Below are 23,247 nucleotides of genomic sequence, written 5' to 3' on the forward strand. Positions count from 1 at the left end.
AATGATATTAGTTAACATTCTATTTCTTAAACGAAGTGGTTTGTTGCATTATTATACTTTAAAACCTATATGTTACATATATGCTTCTGTATATATTTAATACTTCAGGAATTTTTAGAAAGAAAAAAATTTTTATATACCAACACGTTAGTAGTAGCTTGTCATTGGGTGGTTGGACTATAGGCTATTTTATTTTACTTATTTCTATTTTTCTGTATTTTTTGATTTTATCAAAATTTTTGATAATCTTTTTAAAAACTAGTTTTTAAAAAGGAAAAATCCACCCTAATTATCTACCTTAGTTGCCTACAAAACACTTTATATACAAGCATATTTTATTTCCCAAAGTTAAAATATTAAATAGCCTCACAATCATTTGTGGGCTAATTAAGTGATTATTGCAAAAGAAGCATAAAGAAACGTTTTAGAATAATGGAAATGTTTTTTTATATTGACTGTATTGATAGCAACATATATATATGTGTGTGTATATATATGTATGACATATATATGTGTGTGTATATATGTATTTATGTATAATTTTGACATATATATGTGTGTATATATATATGTATATGTATATATGTCAAAATTTACTGAATTGGACACAAAATAAATGCATTTTATTAAATGTAAATTATATTCCAATAAAGTTGATTTTTAAAAGCTATTATTGCCCAGATACTTAGAAATAATTAGAAAAGAACATTTTACATACAGTACCTACAAATTCCACAGTTTTCACAATGATACTGCTTCTTGTCTTTGTCAAACAGATGGCATATGCTGCAATAATATTCTCCAAACAATGTGCTACATTCTTCACAAAACTGTTGGGCCTAAAAAATACACATGTAATTAAATTTGCGATAAATTTACCAAAATAGTTTAAATTACTATTTGAATATCCATGTTAAAGTATATGCAGTTTTACTTTCACAAGTTTTTAAACATTTAAATCAAAGATATTGCTTACTTTGAAAGTTGTCTTTCTTGTAATTCTCTTAATTTTTTAAATCTTAATAAAAATTTAAAAAGAAAATAGAAATGATAAAATCTTACATGTTGAATTTTTTCACAGTTTATGCACTGTACTTCCTTTACTTTAAAGCGATCTAGCTGATGATCTTCCATGTTATCATGACACAACCGGCAAGTATAAAGCTTGTCACAGCAAGGTGCCTAACACCCATGGGAGAAAGAGAGTTATAATAAGACAAGTTTGCAATGCAAAATGAAAATTTCTTCCTCCTGCTCCTGGAACAATGTCAAAGATTACAACCAATAGATCAGTTGAGTAAACTGATCCTAAACGTAACATTTCACTGTTTCTTGGCACATTTTGACTATTCTCTTCAACATCTGTATGTCTGTATAAGTTGAACACAACCTTGTTCTTAAAGACAAAAGAAGCATGAAGGATGGAAATCCCTAGACTGAAAAACAAAGCCCAAAACACCCTAAACTCATTCTCAGCTAAATGGCAGACAGGCAACTTCTTCTTACAAACATTTCTAGATAAATTCATTTTCCTATTTCAATCCCTAAACATTAAATATTATAAAGATTATATTTTAGTTCATTAGTGTTTATTAATCGTCAACTATATGCCTGATATTTTAGAGGATGCAATAAATTTAAGAAATAGCCCTTGTTTTCAAGAGTGGCAAAAATGCCAGTTGTCTACCAGAATCTATGCTCTCCTTCTACCTGGGTACATGATCCCCCTTCTGTTAGTTGTGGCCAAATGACTAAGTTCCTACCAACAGAATATGAGAAAAAATCAGTGCCACTCTTGATCCTGAATATTAAGAAACTAGGCATGACTCCTTCATGTTCCCTTTTTCCTTCCCTTAAGATGAAACCTGGACATGACAGCAACCCAGCTGATAACTATATGCCCTAAAACATGGCAAAATAATACAAAACTAAAAATCTTGTCCCTGGAGTGATCATGTGGAACAGAGCCTCGTCACCAAACAGGATCTACTCATCTTGGAATTGCTAGGTGAAAAGAAGAAAACTCATTATTCTTTAACCCACCTTACCATTCAGTCTTTTTGTTACAGCAATTAAGCCTTACCTTAACTTGTACATCAAGAAGTTTCCAAGCCAGTAAGCCAAACCAACTTTCTAGTACACTGTGACCTTTCAGATCCACTCATTTCTTAAGACATCTTGTGCCATGACTTACCATAATATAGTTCATTCCTTAAAGATTTTAACACTCAACTGGCTGCTTTTCTCTCCAATACTACTCTTGTCCTAAATCTTAGTGATCTGCACATCCACAATGACAATACTTCCAATATCCCAAACTCTCAATTCCTTGACTGTCTTCACTTCCAATGGCCCTGTCCTCCAACCTTCCTCAGTCACATATTCTGCCATACCGGAGAACAGTGGTTCTCAAACGTTTTGGTCTTAGGACCCATTTACATTCGTAGAAATTACTGAGGATCCCAGAGAGCTCTTGTTTATGGTAATTATATCTATTGATACTTAACATATTATAAACTAAAACTGATAGGTTTTTAAATATTCATTACTTCTGTTTAAAAGAATAGTAACAAACCCATGACATCTTAACATAAATGTTAACATGTTTTAATGAAAAATACATTATATTTTCCCCCAAATCACTGGATTCTCAGTTCTGCTTCTGCATTCAATCAGTTTCAGTTGAAGTATGTTTAGAAATTTTGGCCTCACATACATATGTAGTTGGAAAAGGGAGAAGTACTTTAATAGCTTTTATAGAGAATTATGGATATTCTTCTGATACTACAGCAAAACTCAACAACTCTTATAAATGGTTAGTTGCAACATGGATTCAAATCACATCAGTAAACTTTTCTCCCTCTGTTACATTAAAATCCATTGATCTTGCACTTTGAATGGATCTTTTACCCATGCATTGGTCGTTTAGAAAGTATCAGTTCACTGAGTTATGTAGATCTTCCAAATGTTACATTTGACATGCAATATCAAAAATCACATTCATTAATATCACTATCCATCTCATTAGCAAAGTCTTTAGGGACTGAAAAGCTTTCAAGCTCACAGAGGCTAATTCAAGTTTTCTAAAATTCTAATCTTTAGATGAAAGCTTGAATTTTATCACTGTCAACCGTTTTCTTTGTAATGACAGTCTCAATTCCCTCCTTTCTGAGAAAATGTCCACCAAACATCCAATCCTGAATAACCATAGTTCAAGTAAAAAAATGTTGTTCCAGGAAAAATGCAACTGGGTTGTTAGCAATCTAACTGCACAAGAGCTTTTCCTCACAAAACCACCTAATTTCATTAGTGTTTGATGCAAATATCCCATTTCATCAAATATGTAAAAACACATATTCAAGGGATAAGATTTTATAAAATAATTTTACTGCTTTATCACTGACATTAAGTAAAACTAAAAAAAAAAAAAAAAACTATAGGTGTAGCACAGTTCAGTTCAGTGCCACTGCCTTATTCGTGCTAAGGTGCCAGCATTTTCAATTATTAGTTTTGCACAAACTAAAAAAGAAATGCTGCTTCAGTATTAGAAAGTAGTTTTGACCTTGAGGATCCCCTGAAAGGGCCTCAGGAAACCAAAGGTCGATTCACCACACTGTGAGAACCTCTGCTCTAGAACAAGAACTGAATCCAGTTTATATCGTAACTCCAAGCATAAAATTCTCTGAACACTACCTCCTCTTTCCGACTCCAATTCTTCCCTTGCACACACCCTAGTTCCTTCTCTCTTCCTCTACATACTCACTCTCCCAGAATCTCAACTGGTTAAATCCAATTCTTTTCTATTTAACCTGTATAGAACAGCTGAATATGGCCAAAAAAAAAAAGCACTCCAACACTGGCTCACTTTAAAGTCATAACCACTAATAAAAAGTGGGCTCTTATTGTCATGTTTCCCTAGTCGATCCCCACACTTTTTCAGACTAGGACCTAAAACCCAGATGATTATTTCAAATCTCTCTCTTTAAACCCTGAACACCTCTTCCTCCCCTCTTAACTCCACTGATGACTTTGCTTATTTCTACTATAAAAACAGGAGAAATGATTAAGAGAACATCCTCCCACCAATTCTATCAACTACTTGCAAATGTGCCTCACACTCTGCCTTCTTTTCTATTACAGAATCTATAGTCCATGTTTTTAAGGCTAACTCCTCCACTGACATACTGGATCCCATTTCTCTTTGGCTACTCGAGGGCAGTGCTCCCACAGTTTTCCCTCTCCGTCCTGCATTATAAAATGTTCTCACTTAACTGGGTCACTTCCAAGAATATAAAAACATGCTGCAATACCTCTCATCTTAAATGGAAAATAATCCCATGACCACATATCTCCCAGCAACTACAGATATTTCTGCTTTTACAGAAAAACTCCAAGAATTGTCTATAAAGGCTATTTCCAGTTCTCCCAATCTCTCTTGAATCCATCCAATATATCTACAGAAACTTCTCGAGGTCACCAGTTATCTCCTCCTTGTCAAATTTAAGTCAATTTTTAGTTCTTATTTTATTCAAACAGCAGCATGTGATTTTGTTGGGTACTTCCTTCTAAAAACTCTTCACTTGGCATCTGGTATTTAAGGAGAAGACAGAAGCGGAGGACAAAAAAACATTTAATATTCAGGGCCCAGTATCTTAGTGCTATGAAACACAATTATCTGTACGGTTACTTGGGAGTTGGGGGTAGGAAAAATATGCTGAATTAGGTTTTAGATCTCAAGTTTGAAAGTAACAGACCATCTAAATGAAATGGAATCCTAAGGATAGCATTCAATTTTTTACACACTTCGTGAATGACCAACTTTGAAAGAGCTTCATTGAGTGCAATGGAGGAATGCTCACCAAACAATGGCCTACAGAAATAACTTTAGGTTGTCCTTACAGGTCTCATACTATCCTATGAAACAGGAACTTCTATTACCCATATTTTACTTATGGGGCACTTGAAGAATAGTTTTCTAAAAAACACTGAGTTATTAAGGAACAGAACTAAAATTTGGGTGTAGGGCTGTGGGACTCCAAAGCTTTCTAAGCAAAATCTTTTAACTGCTTCTTGCATGAAAGAAAATCAGAAAACTTTAATTGGATGGGTGCCAATTTTAAAAATTCTAGATTGACTAGGAATTTTTCTCAAAATAAAGTAACAGCCAAAGTAACAATATATACATACTAGGCACAGTCTTATCCATAATTTCCTACTGAGTGGCAATTATATGACTGTATTCCTATTTCACACAAACATTTTCTTCTTGGCAGGTTTAGGAATACTCACTGACTCTAAAATGAAGCTGGCGAACTGTAAAACCACAGGAGCTAAAATAGTATTCCTAGTCTCCACTTGCTTATTCCTCTTCCATTATTTCATCACACACCTGAAAGGGATCCTGGAGAAAAGCCAGCACAGGCCCATGGCTGCCTCAGTCTACTTCCAGCAGTAAAAGACTAAGTAATAAACACACTGACAAAATGATCGACTGCAAGCCCAGACTCTTCCCAACCAAGGGCTCTGCTTGCAAATTACAAACCAGGAAGAAAGGTAGGGACTCTGGACGCCTTGCCAAAATCATTCTTTACAGCAGGAATCCAGTTCAAGGTGAAGAAGGTATTCTGAAAAACAACTTAGCCTCAAACTTAAGCCCAAACCTAACCACCTTCCCACCCCGCCCCCAGCCCGGCCCGGCGGAAGCTCGTAGAGGAAGAGCCCAATGAAGTCGTCACCTTCAGGAGACATCCTCTGTCATAGTGCTCGCAGCCCCGCCGCCCTTGCTCTCGGCCTCGGGCGCCATCTTCCCGCGCCAAGGCCGCCATCTCTTCCACCTCCCCTCACACTCCAAGACCCTTCTCCCAGGATGGAAACTACGCCCAGGGAAGCACCGCCGCTCTAGCACACCCCCTCCCGGCTGCAGCTGCCACCAAAGCCAATATGGCGGCTGAGCACGTGACACGGGGCAGCCGGATTTCCGGTTCCCGGGGCGACGGGGCGGAAGGGAAGGGAGACAAAATCTCTGTCGTCGACGTTAGTCGCTACCTTCGCTGCTAACGGTAATAACTCTTAGGTTGCCTCTTCTTTTCCCTCCCCCATAGCTACCCGCCCAAACCCTGGGCGTTGTTCGGGGCGAGGAGGACCGCAGAGGCGCAGAGACGCCCAGCAGCCCCGGGAAAGGGACCCTATCTGGCCGCCTCTGCACCTCTGACAGGGCGGCCCCTCCCTCTCTCCCTGAGGGGGCCGGGAGCCTCGAGAAAGGGGCGGAGCTCGGCCGGGCCTCTGGGCTCCGAGCGGATACCCGCGAGCGCTCTGCTACTGCTGGTCCCCCAGACATTCGCCAGCGCCTGAAACTGCTTCTTCCTTATTCCCTTTTACTTGCTCTTCCTTCAAAATATGTAGTAACATCTACTCTGTGCGAGTCACCAGCTAAGCCGTGGGGACAAAAGTGAGAAAAACACCCCACCATGCCATCATGGACTCAGACTGGTGACGAAGAAAGACTAATCAGAATCTCTGAAATAAATATGAGTACAGCTTTGAGAAGGACTAGGACTAGAGGGGATATGACTTAGTCTGGGTGTCGGGAAGGTTTCCCTGGGGAAGCAACATTTGAGCTGAAAGATGACGAGTTAGTATGCCAGGAAGAGTTAGTATACAAAAGTCAAGACAGAGGGAATGTGGTACCTGTAAGAAGCAGTGGAAGTGAAATGTACAAGTCTACGAAATTAAAATCAGACGTCTTAGAGTGCATAGCTAAATGTGACTTGCCTTATTAAAGATCAGTCCCTAGAAAATTTTATGAGCAAAGCTCAGGTGTTGGAAGAAAATATTTGCTTTTGGCTTTCTGAGTTCACATTACTTAAAACACGATGAGTAAGGTAAATATGTTCCCCTTAGCTTTGAAGTTACTAACTGACCATTTTAATTTTCTTTCAGTTCTGTTATGAGTTGCTAAAATCATGGTGAAATGTTGCTCGGCCATTGGATGTGCTTCTCGCTGTTTGCCAAATTCCAAGTTAAAAGGACTGACATTTCACGTGTAAGATTTTGCTGTAGTTGAGCCAAGTATTTTTGATTTTATAAAAAGCAAAAGGCAGTTCTATTTAAATCTTCAATTTTGAACTTTAGTTCCCAGGTTCTTTTTAAATAACCTTTTTAGTTAAATTTGAAGTGACAGTGATCCTTTTACACCATTTATAATTAATTTAGAAGTTTAAGATACCTGCCAAGATATCAGAGGCTGGTTAACAAAACATATCAAACATATTGGTTAATGTTACTTTGCATTTTAACGTACTTTCAAAGAAATTCAGTGTTGTTTACATGTAGTTTACAGTCTGAACGAAGGAAGGATCTTTGCCAATGTGTTCTGTCATTTTGTTTAGAAATAGGTCAAGCCTAGGTTGTAGAGAGAAAATATAAATTACAAGTTCAGACCAAGGGTTCTTTAGTTGTATTGCAGATAAATCAAAATGATCCTAGTTTAGTATTTTAGCTATGCCTCATCATGACAGCACAGGAAAGGAACAATAAGATTAAATAATTATTCATTTGCTAAACATTTATTTTGCTGCTTTTGTGTTAGGCACTGTGCTATGTGCTAGAGAAAGATCTGCTAACTACTTTGCTAGATATGAGGAAACCAAAAAAATGAGTATGTGTACCTTACCATATTCAGGAAAGGATTTGAATTAGCTTAGAAAATTGAAAAAGATATGGTTATTTGCCTCTAGATCTCAAAATAATTCTGATCTCTAGAACTCCAAACTCTGCAGGTGTTCTATGCATTCATTCACCAAGCAGTTATAGACCTATTGTGTATTAAATGCTATCCTAAGCAATTTTCTAATGCTGTTGGAAGAATGAAAGTATAAGGAGCTCTGTTGTTCATTTGGGATAAATTCTGGATATCATTTCACATAGGAAAAGGCCCAAGTGATATTCTTTATCATCTATGGACAAAGAAAAACCTTAAATTTTGGATCTTACATAAGGTGTAAATATCCTTTACAATTTTTTTTCTTTATGAGAAAAATTTAAATGAGGGCCATTTGTCTGCAGCATGATTGGTGGAAAAATTTTACTATTAAAACTGAAAGTTATGAAAGCATGAATCTTGATAGTTTCCTAAATATTCCATTAATAACAAACTAGTTAAGGAGTCAATTTAGTTACAGCTTTAATTCAACTATAATATCTATAGTGTTTAATTTAAAAATACTTTCTGTAATTTTTTTTCTAGATTCCCCACAGATGAAAATATCAAAAGAAAATGGGTATTAGCAATGAAAAGACTTGATGTGAATGCTGCAGGCATTTGGGAGCCTAAAAAAGGAGATGTGTTGTGTTCAAGGCACTTTAAGAAGACAGATTTTGACAGAAGTGCTCCAAATATTAAACTGAAACCTGGAGTCATACCGTCTATCTTTGATTCCCCATCTCACTTACAGGTTTGTTTATGAGATACTGCTTACCATCATTACTCACTCTTTATGGTACAGTTGCAGAAGCTTCACCACACTTGCTAACATTTTTATCATTTGTTTATTCATTTGAAGTCCTTTCTTTGTTTCTAAATTTGTAAACTACTTCAGCTTTCGTAATGAGTAGTAAGAGTATTTATTATACCAGTAGTCACTCAGAAATATTTATACATTACTAAGGCTTGATGAAGTGGACTGACCTTAAGAGTTGGCATATTTCAAGATTCATGTCTTAAAAATGGAGGAACATAAGAGGGTTAAAGTGAACTTCCAAGTTGGCAGTCCCCCTCACACTGGAACAAAAGTGAAGAACAGATCCTCTAACAGAACCAAAGTATGCTTTGAGAGCCACATTCAAGCTTAAAGCCTAGATGGAACTGAAAGGAAGAAAACCAAAAGATAAGAACAGGAGAAGGAAAGGAGAGAGGAAGTCAAAAAAAGAAAATAAAAAGATTGTATAAGTAAACTCTAGTTGAATTCTGTGTTTTTTCTCGGTTATATTAGTGCCATGGATTGGCTGCCTCACCCTCAATACCTCTCTTGACTTCATATACCTGGAAGTGTATTTGCTTCCAGAAACTATAGACTGACTGATTTCGATTTGGAAAAGTCAGGGAGAGCCTATGGGTTTCCACAATAGTAATGAACCTCCATCGAAAGGTTGCTCCTTCCTGAGAATTAGAAACGAGAGAGGTCATTGCAAAAGTGTGCCTGCTCCTATGTGGTCTTGGTCACTTTCTGCAGTTTTTCCTATTGCAGTATCTGAGTTATCTAGTAGAGACTCCCTTACTTTCTTCTGTATTAATAAATGAATAATATCTTGTGTAATTTGCTCTAAAGCAGTTTTTTTCCCCTATGGTAAGGTGTCATCTATTTTTTGAGGACCTTAAGAATGTGGGCCTAATAAATGAACCATGATTTACTATTCAAAAACTATGTACAAATAAAGAAATTTTTCATTATAGGAAATTAGTGGTAAAGAAAAAAGAATAGTATAATCCGGAGATAATAAATACTGTTAACACTCTGATAATGTATCTTTCCAGTCATTTGTATATAAATTCATCTGTATATAGTCTTACAAAAATAGAATTACACTGTATATATATCCCTTTTTTATTTGCTTCTATTTGTTTTAATGACATATAGTGCTTACTATGTGCCAGGTACTATTGTAAGCACGTTACATATATATTCACTCATTTAGTCCTCACAACCATCATATTTGATAAATACTATAATTATTCTCATTTTACCACCTGAAGAAACTGAGACCCAGAGAGCTGAAATACCTTCCCCAGGTCACACAGCTGTTAAATGGCAGAAGCTGGATTTGAACCCAGGTATTTTGGCTCCAGAATCCACTCTTAACTACTGTTTTCTATGCTGTTAAATATTTTTTCACAACAGTGGCTTTAAAACTTTAACCTATATAAGACTTATCCAGGGAGCCTGTTTAAATGCAGAATCCTGTGCCTTTCTTTCAGAGAATTTGATTCAGTAAGTTTGGGTTAGAGTCTAGGAATCTGCACTTTTTAGCAAGCACCCCACATGATTGTGTTGAAGACCTATGGATTACATTTTTAAGAAACTATTATATAGAACATCAGTTTTTTGAACTAAATTTTACATTGAGCTATAATATATATGGACATGTGCACACATCATAAGTGTATAATATAGACCAGTGAATTTTTGCAAAGTGAATACATTCATGTAATTCCCCTCAGACCAAGATATAGAATATTACCAGTGCCCTAGAAACCTTCCTCATGTTCTTTTCCAACCTTTACACTCCCAAAGGTAACTGCTGTCCTGACTTCTATCACTTATTTAAATAAGTTCCGGCTGCTTTAGCTCATTTTGTTTGTGTGATTCATCCACATTGAAGCATGTAATAGTTGTCCTTTTTTTTTTTTTCACTATAATATTCTATGGAATAAATAAACTATAATTTTCCATTTTTCTGTTGATGGACATTTGGGTCATTTTCACTTTGGGGCTATTATAAGTGGTACAACTACAAACATTTTTGTCCATTTCTTCCGATGCACTTATGTACACATTTCTGCAGAGTATATACACTTCTGTTAGAAGTGGAATTGCTGGGTCCTAGGAATGTGTATGTTCAGCTAGAATAGATATTGCCATAATTTTTCAAAGTGGTTTGCCAATTTATAGTCCCATCATCAGCATATAAAAGTTATTCTGGTTCCTAATCCTTGCTAGTACTTGGTGGTGTCAGCTTTATAGAACATTTTTAATGATATATAGCAGTTGATCCTATGTATGAACAATAATTTATGTAATTAGTCCTCACTATTGTATATAGATATCATCTTTCACTATTTTAAACAGCACCATAATGAACATTATTGTAGCTGAATCTTTGTACATATCCTTATTTCCTCAATCTAAATTCCTGGAAATAAAATTGTTGCATCAAAAATTATATACATTTTTAAGACTTTTGCACTTGATACAGATCTCCTGAAAGCCTACCACAAAGCTTATACCAATCTCCCCTACTAGCAATGCATACAAATGTCTGTCCACTCTAATCCTCAGTATTAGTTGTGTTTTTAACCTTTGCTAAAATTGATAGGCAATAATGGCATCATTCATTGTTTTAATTCATCTTTGAATAGTAGTGAGTTTCTACATTTTTTCATGTGTTTATTAGCCATTTGTATTTCTTTTTGTATATTTGTGAGTTACTTATTCAGGTCCTCTTTTATTTTCATCTTTTTCTAAGTTCTTGTAAAATACCATATTGAAGATATGAATCATTTAACTGCCATCTGTGTGTTGCAGTTACTTTGTGGTGGTCTTAGTTCTAATGGGGTTAATTTGTTTTGTTTTTTGAAACTCCTACTTTTTTGTTAAGTAATCAATTCTATATTTTCTCATGTGTTGTCTGACCTTAGTCTTCTCCACATTAAGATTACATAAATATTCCCTATATTTTTTTCTAGTTCTTCATGGTTTTCGTCTTTACATAAATTTTCAGTACTTAAAATGTCATTTTTATTATGTATAAAGGCTATAACTGTTTTTCTTAGATTATTTTTACATGACTTGTAGCCTTTCTCCACTTATTTAGAATGCCATTTTTTTATTCTAAAGGTTTTTATCTACTTGATCTATTTCTAGATTTTTCTGTCTCGGAGAGTAGCAAATTTTTTACTATTGTTACTGTGTAATAGTTGGAAGGGCATATCTTCCCTCATCATCACTGTACTTTTTTAGGAAAATTTGTGTTTCTAGTTGAACTTTAGAGTTATTTTGGGGAAGTTCCTTTAAAATAATCTCAGTGGAATTTAAATTTACTGACTTTTAAAAGTAGTTTCCATGAAAAGAAATGTATTAATTTTATTACACAAAGTTAAGAAGGAATAAAAATATAAGCCAGGACAGAAGTATGTACAATAATTTTTTATTAACTGTTCTTAACAGGGGAAAAGAGAAAAGCTTCATTGTAGGAAAAACTTCACCCTCAAAACCCTTCCGGTCACAAACCACAATCACCAACGTGTTGGTGCTTCCTCGTGTATTGAAGAATTCCAATCCCAGTTCATTTTTGTAAGTAAAATGACTTACTGAGCTAGGGTTGATATTTTTGAGATGAATTTGCCCTCTCAGTTAATACTAAACCTTTCAAAAATCTTATTGAAAAACTAGAGGTTTAGATGTTTTAGATTTTTAAAAATATATACTATCCAAAAGTAATATTGCTTCCTAGGGTCATTATAATACAATAACAATATAGAGATAGTTAATCCTTTGGTTACATATTTTGTTCAAAGAATGCTTTAACAGTAATATTTCAACCAAGACAATGCAATAATTAATTACTTCCTTTGGGTACTATATTTCCTAAAGGGAAATGTCTAATTTAAAAAAATAGTTATCTTTAGGTTTTCTTAAAGAACAGTCATACACATACAGAGTATTCAAACTACATTTATTATTCATCTCATTGCCTTTTCATGCTAGAACCAGGCCTGGAATCCAAATTCATTTTACTATCTTGATTACTATGGCTTTATAATAATTCTTGAAATGAGGTAGTGTTAGTCTTCAACTTTGTTTTTCAAAGTTGTTTAGGATATTCTAGGTCCTTTGCATTTTTATATGACTTTTAGAATCATTTTCTAACTTTTTACAAAGATGGCTGCTGGAATTTTGGCTGAGATTGTGTTGAATCTACAGATCCATTCGGGAAGAATTGACATCTTAATAAGACTATTTTAAGTCTTTCAACCCACAAACTAATTGTATCTCTTTATATATTTAGTTCTTTAACTTTGCATAGTGAAGTTTTGTAGTTTTCAGTGTACGGGTCTTTCACTTTGTTCGCTGGATTTATCCCTAAGTATTTTTATATGTTTGGATGCTATTATAAATGGTATTGTTTTATTTACTGCTAGTTTATAAAAATAAAGTTGATTTTTTTATTTTGATCTTGTATCTGTCAAACTTACTAAACTAACATAATCAAAGCTTTTTTATAGAGGCTATCAGATTTTCTACATAGATAATCATGTTGTCAGTCATTAAAAAGTTTTACTTCCTTTCAGATATGAATACCTTTCATTTCTTTTTCTTGTTTTATCGCACTGTCTTGAACCTCCAGGACTATGCCCAATAGAAATACTAAGAGCTAATCTCCATGGCTTGCTACTTATTTTAGGTAGGAAACATTCAGTCTTTCATTGTTAATGACATTAATATGATATTAAATATATTAACTGTTTTTCATAAATGCCCTTTATTAGGTTGAGGAAGTGCCCTTTTATTCCTAGTTTGCTGAGAGTTTGTATCAGAAAAGAGTGTTAGTTCTGTCAAATACTCTTTTGTATCTGTTAAGAGATCATATCCTTTTCTTTTTTTTAGCTCATAATATGATTAGTTACATCGATTGATTTTTTTTTTAACGTTAAACCAGCATTGCATTCCTGGAATAAACCCTACTTCTTAATGATGTATTACCCTTCTTGTATATTGTTGGATTAGATTTGTCAAAATTTGTGTAGAATCTTTCCTTGAATGCTCAAGAGTGATATTGGCCTGTAGTTTTCTTTCTTTTAAACTTTTTTGTCTGGTTTCAGTATCAGAATAATGCTGACCTCAAAGGATGAGTTAGAAAATATTGCCTCCTTTTTTGATTTTCTGGAAGAGTTTTAATAAAATTGAAATTATTTCTTCTATGAATATTTGGTAGAATTTCCCAGCAAAGCTATCTAGGCCTAGAGTTTTCTTTGTGGGAAAGTTTTTTGGTGGTTCGTATTTTCCAAGAATTTTATCCATTTCATCTCAGTTGCCATATTTATTAGCTTTATAACGTTTCCTTATTATCCTTTTATTATCTATAGAATCTATAGTGATATCATCTCTCTCATTTCTGATATTGGTCATTGTTTCTGTTCTCTTTTATTGCTGATCATTCTACCTAGAGATTTATCAATTTTATTGATTTTGTCAAAGAACTAGCTTTTGTTGACTTTCTCACTTTTCTGTTGTTGTTTTGTTTTCTACTTCACTGATTTCTACTCATCTTTATTATTTCCTTCTAATTATTTCACTAAAATTTGCTCATCTTTTTAGTGTCTTAAGTTAGAAACCGAAGTCATCGATTTGAGGCTTCTTCCTTTCTAATAGATTGATATTTACTGATATTGATTTCTCCCTAAGTATTGCTTTAGCAGCCTTCCACAAATTAAATACATTATATTTTCACTTTCATTTAATTTAGAATACTTTGAAATTCCATATTGATTTGTTCTTTGACCCATGGGTTATTTAGAAGTGTGCTATATAGCTTTCAAATATTGGGGAAGTTTCCAGATATTGTTCTGTTATTAATTTCTTACTTAATTCTATTGTGGTCAGAGAATATACATTGTATGGCTTGAATGCATTTAATTTTTTTTTCTTTTGAAACTTATAGCCTAGAATATGATCTATCTTGGCAAATGATCTCTGTGCATTTGCAAAGAATTTATGTCCTGATGATGTGAGCTAGAATGTTTTATAAATGTCAATGAGGTCAAATTATTCGATAACGTTGTTCAAGTCTTTATCATTACTAAATTTCTGTCTACTTGTTCTGTTATTGAACAGTGTTTAATCTTCCAGTAATGGCAGGTTTGTCTGATTCTTCTTGCAGTTGTCAGTTTTTACTTGTTATATTTTATAGCAGCACTGTTATTAGGTACTGAATATTTAGTATTTTTTATCTTGATAAATTAACCCCTTTATTATTAAGAAATGACCTTCTTTATCCATAGTAATATTATTTGCCCCGAAGCCTACTTTGTCTGATAGTAATATGCCCACTCTACCTCTCTTTTTATTAATGTCATTATAGTATATCTTTTTCCACTCTGTTATTTTCAACATATTTATGTCTTTTATCTTTGAAGTGCATTTTTTGTAAGCATCATATACTTTGGGGCCTTGAATTTTTTATCTGAGATTTTCTGCCTTTTAATTGAGTTATTTAGATCCTTAATACTTAGCGTAATTATTGATATGGTTTGGTTTAGTAATCTTACTTACAAGTAACCTGTAATTTTACTTGTTTCTATTTCTTCCATTTATTCTTTGTTCCCATTTTCTTCTTTTTCTGCCTTCTTTTGGATTAATTTAATTCTTTTATGATTACATTTTATCTCTTTTTTTTTTTGACTCATTTGCTATAATTCCATTTTAGTAGTTGCTTTTCGGTCTATAGCATCCATTTTTATCTTGTGATAAGTAATATTATTCCACTTAACATATAGTATAAGAATCTTACAATAGTATACTTTCATTTCTGCTCTTCGACCTTTGTGCTGTTGCTTGTCTTACATTTCACTTTCACACATGCTGTGAACCCCACACTACATTATTACCATTTTTGTTTAAACAGTAAATTATCTTTTAAAGAGCTTTAAATAATAAGAAAAAAATCTTATAGGTTACCTATGTAATTGCCATTGCCAAGGCCTTTCATTCCTTTCTGTAAGTCTATATTTCCATCTGGTATCATTCTGTCGGAAGGACCTATTTAACATTTCTTACAGCACAGTTATTATGCTGGTGATGAATTCTTTCGATTTTTATATGTCCTAAAAATTCATTATTTTTAGTTTTTTGAAAGATGTCTTCATGGGGTATCAAATTTTAGGTTGGTGGTTTGGGGCTTTGTTGATTTTAGTTCTTTAAAGATGTTGCTCCAGTGTATTCTCACAAGCATTGTTTCTAATGAAAAATCTACTGTTGTACTTATCTTTATCCTCTGTACCTAACATCTCTTTTTCTTTTAAGAATTTTTCTTTTCCAGTGGTTTTGAATAATTTGATTATGATGTGCCTCAATAATATTGAGAGAACTTAAATTATCTCTTTAAAAAGTTTAGTTTTCTTCATGTTTCTTGTGCTTGGGATTTGTTGATCTTCTTTATCTGTGGGCTTATAGTTTTTTCAGACTTGGAAAACTTTTGGCCATGATTTCTTCAAATATTTATTTCTACCTCAACTTTTCTTCCTTCTCCTTGGGGGATTCTAATTACATGTATATTAGGCTGTCTGAGGTTGTGCCACCACTCACTGATGCTATGTTCTTTTGTTTTTTTAGTATTCCGTTTTCTCTCTTAGTCCATTCTATACAGTTCCTATTGCTATATCTTCACCTTCAGTAATCTTTTCTTCTGAAATGTCTGTTTCTGCCATTAATTTCCTCCAGTGTATTTTTCACCTCACACACTGGTTTTTATCCCTAGATGTTCTTTTTCCTTTTTATGTCTTTCATTTCTCTACTTAAGTTTTTGAACGTACAGAATACAGTTTTAATAACTTCAATTCCTTTGTCTGCTAATTCTAACATTTGCATCAGTTCTGGGTTGGTTTCTGTTGGTTGGTTTATCTCTTATTGTGGCTCATATTTTCCTGTTTCTTTGCATGCTTGGTAAGTTTTGTGTGCCACACATTTACTTTGCTGGATACTGGATATTTTTGTATACTGTATTTGTGAGCTTTCTTCTGGGGTGCAATTAAGTTATTTGGAAACACTTTGGTACATTCAGGTTTTGCTTTGTTAGGCAGGACTAGAACAGTGCTCAGTTTAATAGGCATTTTGTTCTCTGCTACTGAGGCAAGACCCTTTTGTGTACTTTACTCAATGTCCTATGAATCTTGAAGCTTTCTAGTATGACTGGTGGAAGTAGCGGCTAAGCCTTATGAGCACAGGGCAGCCTTAATCTTTTCTGGTCGTTCTTTCCTTACCTGTGAGCAGTTTCCTCCACATATGCTCTGATCTCACTCGAAGGAATACTGTAGGGGAAGCCTCTGAGGACTTCCAGAGTTCTCTCTCTGTGCACATCTCTCCTCACTAGTACTTCATCCTGTGGCTGTAGCTACCTTAGTCTCCCTGGATGCTTTGCACTTATCTCCTCAACTCAGTCTACCAAACTCTACTTGGGTATCTCCCCCTTGCACTGAGACCTAGCAACTCTCTCCAGGCAGTAAGCCAGGGCAGTCATAGGGCTCAGCTTGTTTCCCACCTCTCCACAATTGCTCCTTCCTTGCTTGATGTTTATTATCTTCAGAACACTTTATGCCTTTGGCCATGTCTTAGTTTTTTTAGATAGGAATCAATCTAGTCTCTGTTATTTCATTTGACTATAAGCAAAAAGTTCTCCTCACTAATTTTAATATTAACAGCTTTTCAAAATTATTTTATAGTACTTTTATAAGATATGTCAGTGTTATTTTTCCTATTTTCAAATGAAAAAAAAAGTATCCCCAGCAAACGTAAGCATAACCGTAATAAATACTGAGAGAACTTAAATTATCTCTTTAAAATTCCAAGGCCAGAATCCTCTCTAAATCTATAACACCCAGCCAGAGCATCTGCTCCAATGCTCCTTTCTTGTCTTCCCTTATAAAGTTAAATATTTATCAAATTAAGTAACTCAGTTACAAATTGAACAATTTAAGTTTGTTTGATAGGTAAAATCTAAACTTAGCAGCCCCACACTCGTGGAACAAAAGTTTTGTAATTGTGAGCATCATGGCGTTCATAAGCAGACACTTACAAAGTGAGAAGTGCTTCCCATCCGTACAATTCTGCACTCATCATGTGTGCCTAGCCTTAGACAAAAGGAAGAGGTCCTAGGCACCTGGAATAGTGCTGCCACCCCCATCTGCTTCCTAGGTTTTTTAAACCTCTTAGTATCATCAAATTAAAGATCTTCTCTAAGCATAGTAAATGGAGAAACAGCTAAAGCCTACTTATAAGCTTTTAGCTAATTACTTGCCTGCCTGGTTTACTAACGTGGTGTTTATGTTTTTAGGAACATAGCTACAGTGTAATGGACAGTCCAAAGAAACTTAAGCATAAATTAGATCATGTGATCAGCGAGCTAGAGGATACCAAGAAAAGTCTGCGGAATGTTTTAGACCGAGAAAAACGTTTCCAAAAATCACTGAGGAAGACAATCAGAGAATTAAAGGATGAATGTCTCATCAGCCAAGAAACAGCAAATAGACTGGAAGCTTTCTGCTGGGAGTATTGTCAGGAGAGCATAGAACGAGGCTATATTTCATGAAATAATTTCATGTTGTATTCTACCTAAAATTGACATTGGTACAGATTTTTGGAAAATAATTCTTACTTACCATCATTAAATAATATCCCTCATTTAGAGTGCTTCTTTGGATCTTCTGCAGCATTATGCATTATAGTTATCCAAAGACTCTTTTTGAAGACATGCAGAAATTTGTGCTAGTTATCGTGTTTTTGTGTGACTTGTGAAAATTATGTGTTTTAGACCTAAACTAGTTCAGGTCACTATTGTAAGATGTTAAAAGATCAGGAAAATTCCACAAGACTAAGGAAATGATATCAAATGAGCCATGTTAAGTTGTAGTATTAGGAACTGGATGCTTCTTCAGTAGCATTAAATTTTGACTTCAAAGGAGTACTTTATTATTATTTACTTAGGTACACTTTATGGTAAATGTGTTGAATTGTACTTTAAATGTATCCTACTATTTAAGCAGAATTCATTATAACACATGTCCATCTTAGATCCAATCCAAGGTGCTTTTCTTATCAACAATACCAAAAGATCTTTTTACAAGACATCCCATAGTACCGACCCTGAGAACACATACGGTGCAGATCTTTTGGCTTTTAAAGTTGTCCAGAGCCAAGTTAAGGAGACCCCTGACAAGATCTCAGTTTTTCAGTACAGTACATTCTTCCTCCTCATTAGGAGCACTTTGATATAAACCTGCATAGCTTTGAAAAATTGTAGAAAGGGTCATAAATCTGATTTTTACATAGCTATTTACTCTGACAGTTCTTCTGAACATTTTGTTTCATGATTATTATTTCATCATAAAAGTACATCTTCAAAATCTGAATACCTGTACTAGATGAATACTTTGAACACTCCTTGGTATTTTACAGAAAGCAATATTGCTGTCATTTTTTGGAATACAAAATATAGAAGAAACCATTAAAAAATAATGATGTGGCTCTTCCAGTTGAAATAGGAATTGGAGAAAGGGTTACAATATTTTAATTAGAAGAGTAGATTCCCATCTAAGAGCTTTTATTTAGAGAAATAGGTAAATAAAACAGCTTTAGAATAGTTTCTTACTGAATATACAAATAATAACTCTTAGCTATTTTCTGATTGATCCAAGTGTCAGAAATTTTGGTTTGCTTCCAATTACTTAGTAAAAACAACTGAAATTAAGAGTCATAAATATTATGGATTAGAATAAAATTTATTAGCCCAAAGCCAAATTCTACTTTGAAGCTACAAGGCAAGCATAATACACACACACACACATTAATAATATTGACACACACATGAATCTCATTCATATGTCTATGCTATAGTTTTAGAATTTGAGTATCAGTTATTTCAATATATAAACTGGAAATGAACTGCATTTTGTGCTAAAATGTTTATTGTAATTTTATTTGTGTTATAGTAATATCAGTAAGGATATGGTCACTTGAATTTTTTATATTTAAGAATTTTCTGTTTTAATGCATGTTATATCTTTATGTAGGATTACAAACCTTCCTTCTAAATGGGATTTTACCCACATTTAAGAGATTGGCAATATTGCTAATAAATCACTGAGGTCATACCTTTTTACTACCTTAAAAAAAAAACCTCTTATTAGCTACCCATTATTTATTTTAGTTATTTAATTTTGAATTCATAATGGTCATTCTAATAGGAAGTTTGGTATGACCTTAGGTTTTATGAATATTCTGTGACAGAGGTAGAGACTTTTTCTCTCATCCTATTTTTTAGTATAAAAATTATAGTCACTGGGCAATGGAGGATAGTAAAAGGATAGATCCAAAGCACTGTATCTAAAGTCTAGCTCTCTAAAGGCTGCTTAGAATAAATCAAGCCCGGGAAAACATCCAAAAGTTGTCCTGATTTCTGCCACTTATCACAGTTGCCAGTCACTTTTACTACCTGTATTCACAGTGAACTCAGCCTTTGGGTTTGTTGTTGTTATGGTTGGTCTTACTATCACTGAAAGAGATAACTGTGGGCAAAATACTGGTATCATCAAGGACCTGGAGCAACCCATTTGCTCTTTATCAAATGGTTACTAATGGAAATATGATATAAGAAATAGAAACTTCCCTACCTGCCTCCCCAAATGCCTGAACACAGTATATACCTCAGTCCACTGTTCCCAGAGAACATTTCTTAGCCTGGGGAAGAGCCATTCTGTGCAGAGCAAAACCAATCATCCCCATCCAGAGGTTTCTCAAGCAACCAAGGCCAGCCCAAGGGTTTTACTTTGCTTTTAAGTTGGAGTGGCCTCTGCATCCTGGAACAAACCAATACACTAATTCAACCTCAGCACCAAATCAGGTATGAAGGACTTGATATGGCATTTTTATCCATATCAAGTTTAAATCTTTAGACTTTGGTTGCTAAAGATAATCACAATTATACCATAGTCTTTGAGAAAAAAAGGAAATGTATTAATAAATATTAACTTAATAAAAAATAAAATTATTACAGAAATAATTGAGGGGGGAAGAATCCATTATATATTTGAAAAATAAAGTATTTTCTCTAGTAATGTGCTCTATGTGGTTTTTATACATTTAGTTATTAAAACTGACAGAAAAATCAAGCATATACATACAGTGTTTTTGCCTTAATTTCTTCCAAATTTTTACCTACAGCAATAACTCTAATATCACAGAGTCTGCTAGGTTAGATGACCCAAGTGGCAGGCCTGCTCCCACCACAATATTGACCTGCAACAGACCCCTTTTCTGCTTTGGGACTCCCTCAAAACTGACAGCTTTTCATGTCACCTGGTGTAAAGCAGAGAGCAGTATTCTTAGGTATGAAATATGCTGCCTTCAGAACCCAAAGAGACCTATTAAGCTTTATGTTTCCATCTTCATTGTGAAAGATGTAAGTTGTACTAGTTTGTCTTTTACTTCAGAGAGAATGTCCTAGCCTGCCCCTGATCGCTAGATACTCTTCCCTGAAATTTCACTGACATAGGCCCCTGATGCCTTTCTCCTCACTGTGCACTGCTTTATTAGATGACTCACATACTCAATAGATTTCACAGTACAACATCTTAAAATTTATTTGAGTCTCATTAAGTCTCATTTATTTAATATTTATCTTAGGCACATACAGAAGTTTATAGACTAACATATTTAATATACTAACCAATTATGTGTAATGTTTTCAAAGCCTCATACACTACTGTAAAGGATACAAAGATGATAAGATGAAGATATTTATAACCTACAAGGACAAACAACTATATAACACAAATACAGAGAAGTGGACTATGTGGCAGGCAGACTGTGGCAATTAAAGAAGGCACCGAGACTACAAAACTGATGGAGCCTCAAAGTTCCAAAATGGAACATTAGTGTGTTGGTCGGTATGGGCACCATTTTTTTTTAGGAGTCAGTGTGAGCACTTCTAAAGTTCTGTCCCAAGACCTAGATTGGGATTAGGTCACCCTCTTCAGTTTTGAGAATAGGAGACCAAAACACCCAGGAAAGAATCAAACAGACCTAGGTTCCAACCCATATCTGCCACATTATATATATATATATATAATATATATAATATATATATTATATATATATATATATTATATATATATATATATATTCCTGATATTATGTGTATTATATACATGGGCCAAGTTCCTGAACCTCTTTGAGCATTTACAAAATGGACAATAATAACCTTCCTCACCTAGTTGTGGTGAGAATTGTATTTAATTGCATGCAAAACATCATACAATGAGCCTTCTATATATTGTTTTTCTTTCTTTAAATCCCATGCCAGAGATAACAAGAAGAAGGGCATTCCCTATCCTTTGATAGGGAATGACAGTGGTACAGGCAACAGAGTACAGAAGAGAAAAAAAGGTAGGCAGGGAGGGATGTCAAGTAAGTTATAATAACAGCATTTTATGAATTTAAATCAAAACCACTCATCTCTGAAAAACTAGGAGTTGTTTGTTATCATTACTCACATTATCTGCTTGAGACATTGGCTAAAGCAAGATCCAAGTCTTGAGTTACTACTATTTCCTGTGACTCCTGGATATTTCAAAGAACTCTCTTAAACCCTGCCAATAGTAACTCAAACAGTAACTCAATAGAAACTACTGAGATTTACAGAAACCAATATCTGGGTAGGTGTGGTTACAGATTTTAGTTAGATCACTTGTGACTGTCACCTATCAGAACCCTAAAAACACAAGCAAACAACAACAAAAAGCCTTCATCCCTGGTGAGAATCTTCTAAACCAGCTTTCCTACTGACTTAATATATCAGAAAACTAAAAAATATGGCTTCAAAGTACTGATATCTGAGAAGCGTTGTATACTCTCATAGAGCTTTTCACAATTACATAAATCCCATTTCTGCCTTTTCTTTGTTTTATATCAGATGTCCGGGTTCTAGAGAAAATGTTTTCTGAGGCAGAAAATTTTTAATTTTCATAAATAAAAGATAGCTAACATTTACAAGGTGCCAATCTCTACTCAAAGTGCTTAAATGTTATTAACTCATTTCACCTCATAACAACCCTATGAGGTAGGTACTATTATTATTCTCATTTTACAGATGAAGAAGTTAAACAGAAAAGTTAGATAACTTGCCCAAGGTCTCATAGCTGGTATAATGACAAATATTCTCATCCTCATCCAAGGAGACATGTTATTATCAACCCTGATCTACCACGCCAGACCCAGAGATTTCAATTCCTCAAACGTCAAATTGCTACTGAACATTCACAGTATAGGAAAATGAGATCTTAATCATTCCATTCAGAAGCTCCAATTGGGGCAGTTACAGGCTGCAGGATAAAAGATGAACTCATCCTGTGTCTGAAGCTGGGGAAAGCCCACAGTTACTCATTACCACACCCTGATCTGTCTGATTCTACCGCCAAGCATAAACATGGCTGCTAAGCACTCAGGGTGAAGTCACCTTACCACACACATAGGCAAGACTTTCAAGTATCCACAGTTTCACCTGCACAGGAGTCTGTCTAGTCATCTGGTTTCTCTCAACTCTAAGGAAGAATGCATGGAATGATAAAAAGATTGGTCCTAATCTCTGTTAACGCTTTACCCAACCACTGGAGCTGACATAATTTTCTACTCTGTCTACATCTATAGTAGTTTGTAGTCAAATATAAGAGTATAAAAGTTAACAGCTCTTCTTTCCACTTAG

At 34.5% G+C, this 23,247-nt stretch overlaps 2 protein-coding genes across 6 annotated transcripts in view; one reads left to right on the top strand and one right to left on the bottom strand.

Moving 5' to 3' along the window:
• The window catches only part of RCHY1 (ring finger and CHY zinc finger domain containing 1), a 22,604-nt gene extending 16,636 nt beyond the window's left edge, over positions 1-5,968 (bottom strand). The window contains exons 1-3 of one of the 2 annotated variants that reach the window (XM_039845460.1): positions 5,736-5,968; positions 1,063-1,182; positions 724-839 (exon numbers count right to left, since the gene is read on the bottom strand). In XM_039845460.1, the coding sequence (XP_039701394.1) occupies positions 724-839; positions 1,063-1,182; positions 5,736-5,825 (326 nt within the window). In that variant the 5' untranslated portion in view covers positions 5,826-5,968. The remainder of the gene's footprint in view (positions 1-723; positions 840-1,062; positions 1,183-5,735) is intronic. The other variant, XM_039845461.1, reaches the window with a different exon arrangement.
• On the top strand, positions 5,960-18,176 carry THAP6 (THAP domain containing 6). 4 transcript variants are annotated; one of them, XM_039845462.1, is made up of 5 exons: positions 5,960-6,059; positions 6,940-7,042; positions 8,246-8,453; positions 11,943-12,068; positions 17,824-18,176. In XM_039845462.1, exons 2-5 carry the CDS (start codon positions 6,963-6,965, stop codon positions 18,076-18,078), a joined length of 669 nt encoding a protein of 222 aa, XP_039701396.1. In that variant the 5' UTR covers positions 5,960-6,059; positions 6,940-6,962; the 3' UTR covers positions 18,079-18,176. The 4 variants fall into 4 exon arrangements, with proteins under 4 accessions (XP_039701396.1, XP_039701399.1, XP_039701397.1 ...); XM_039845463.1 differs by lacking the exon at positions 5,960-6,059 and adding an exon at positions 6,269-6,448; XM_039845465.1 differs by lacking the exon at positions 6,940-7,042 and having other exon boundaries at positions 5,988-6,059.
• The last annotated feature ends 5,071 nt before the right edge of the window (positions 18,177-23,247 follow it).

This window comes from Pteropus medius, unplaced genomic scaffold (genome assembly GCF_902729225.1).
Source record: "Pteropus medius unplaced genomic scaffold, Ma_sr-lr_union100, whole genome shotgun sequence".
NCBI lineage: Eukaryota > Metazoa > Chordata > Mammalia > Chiroptera > Pteropodidae > Pteropus > Pteropus medius.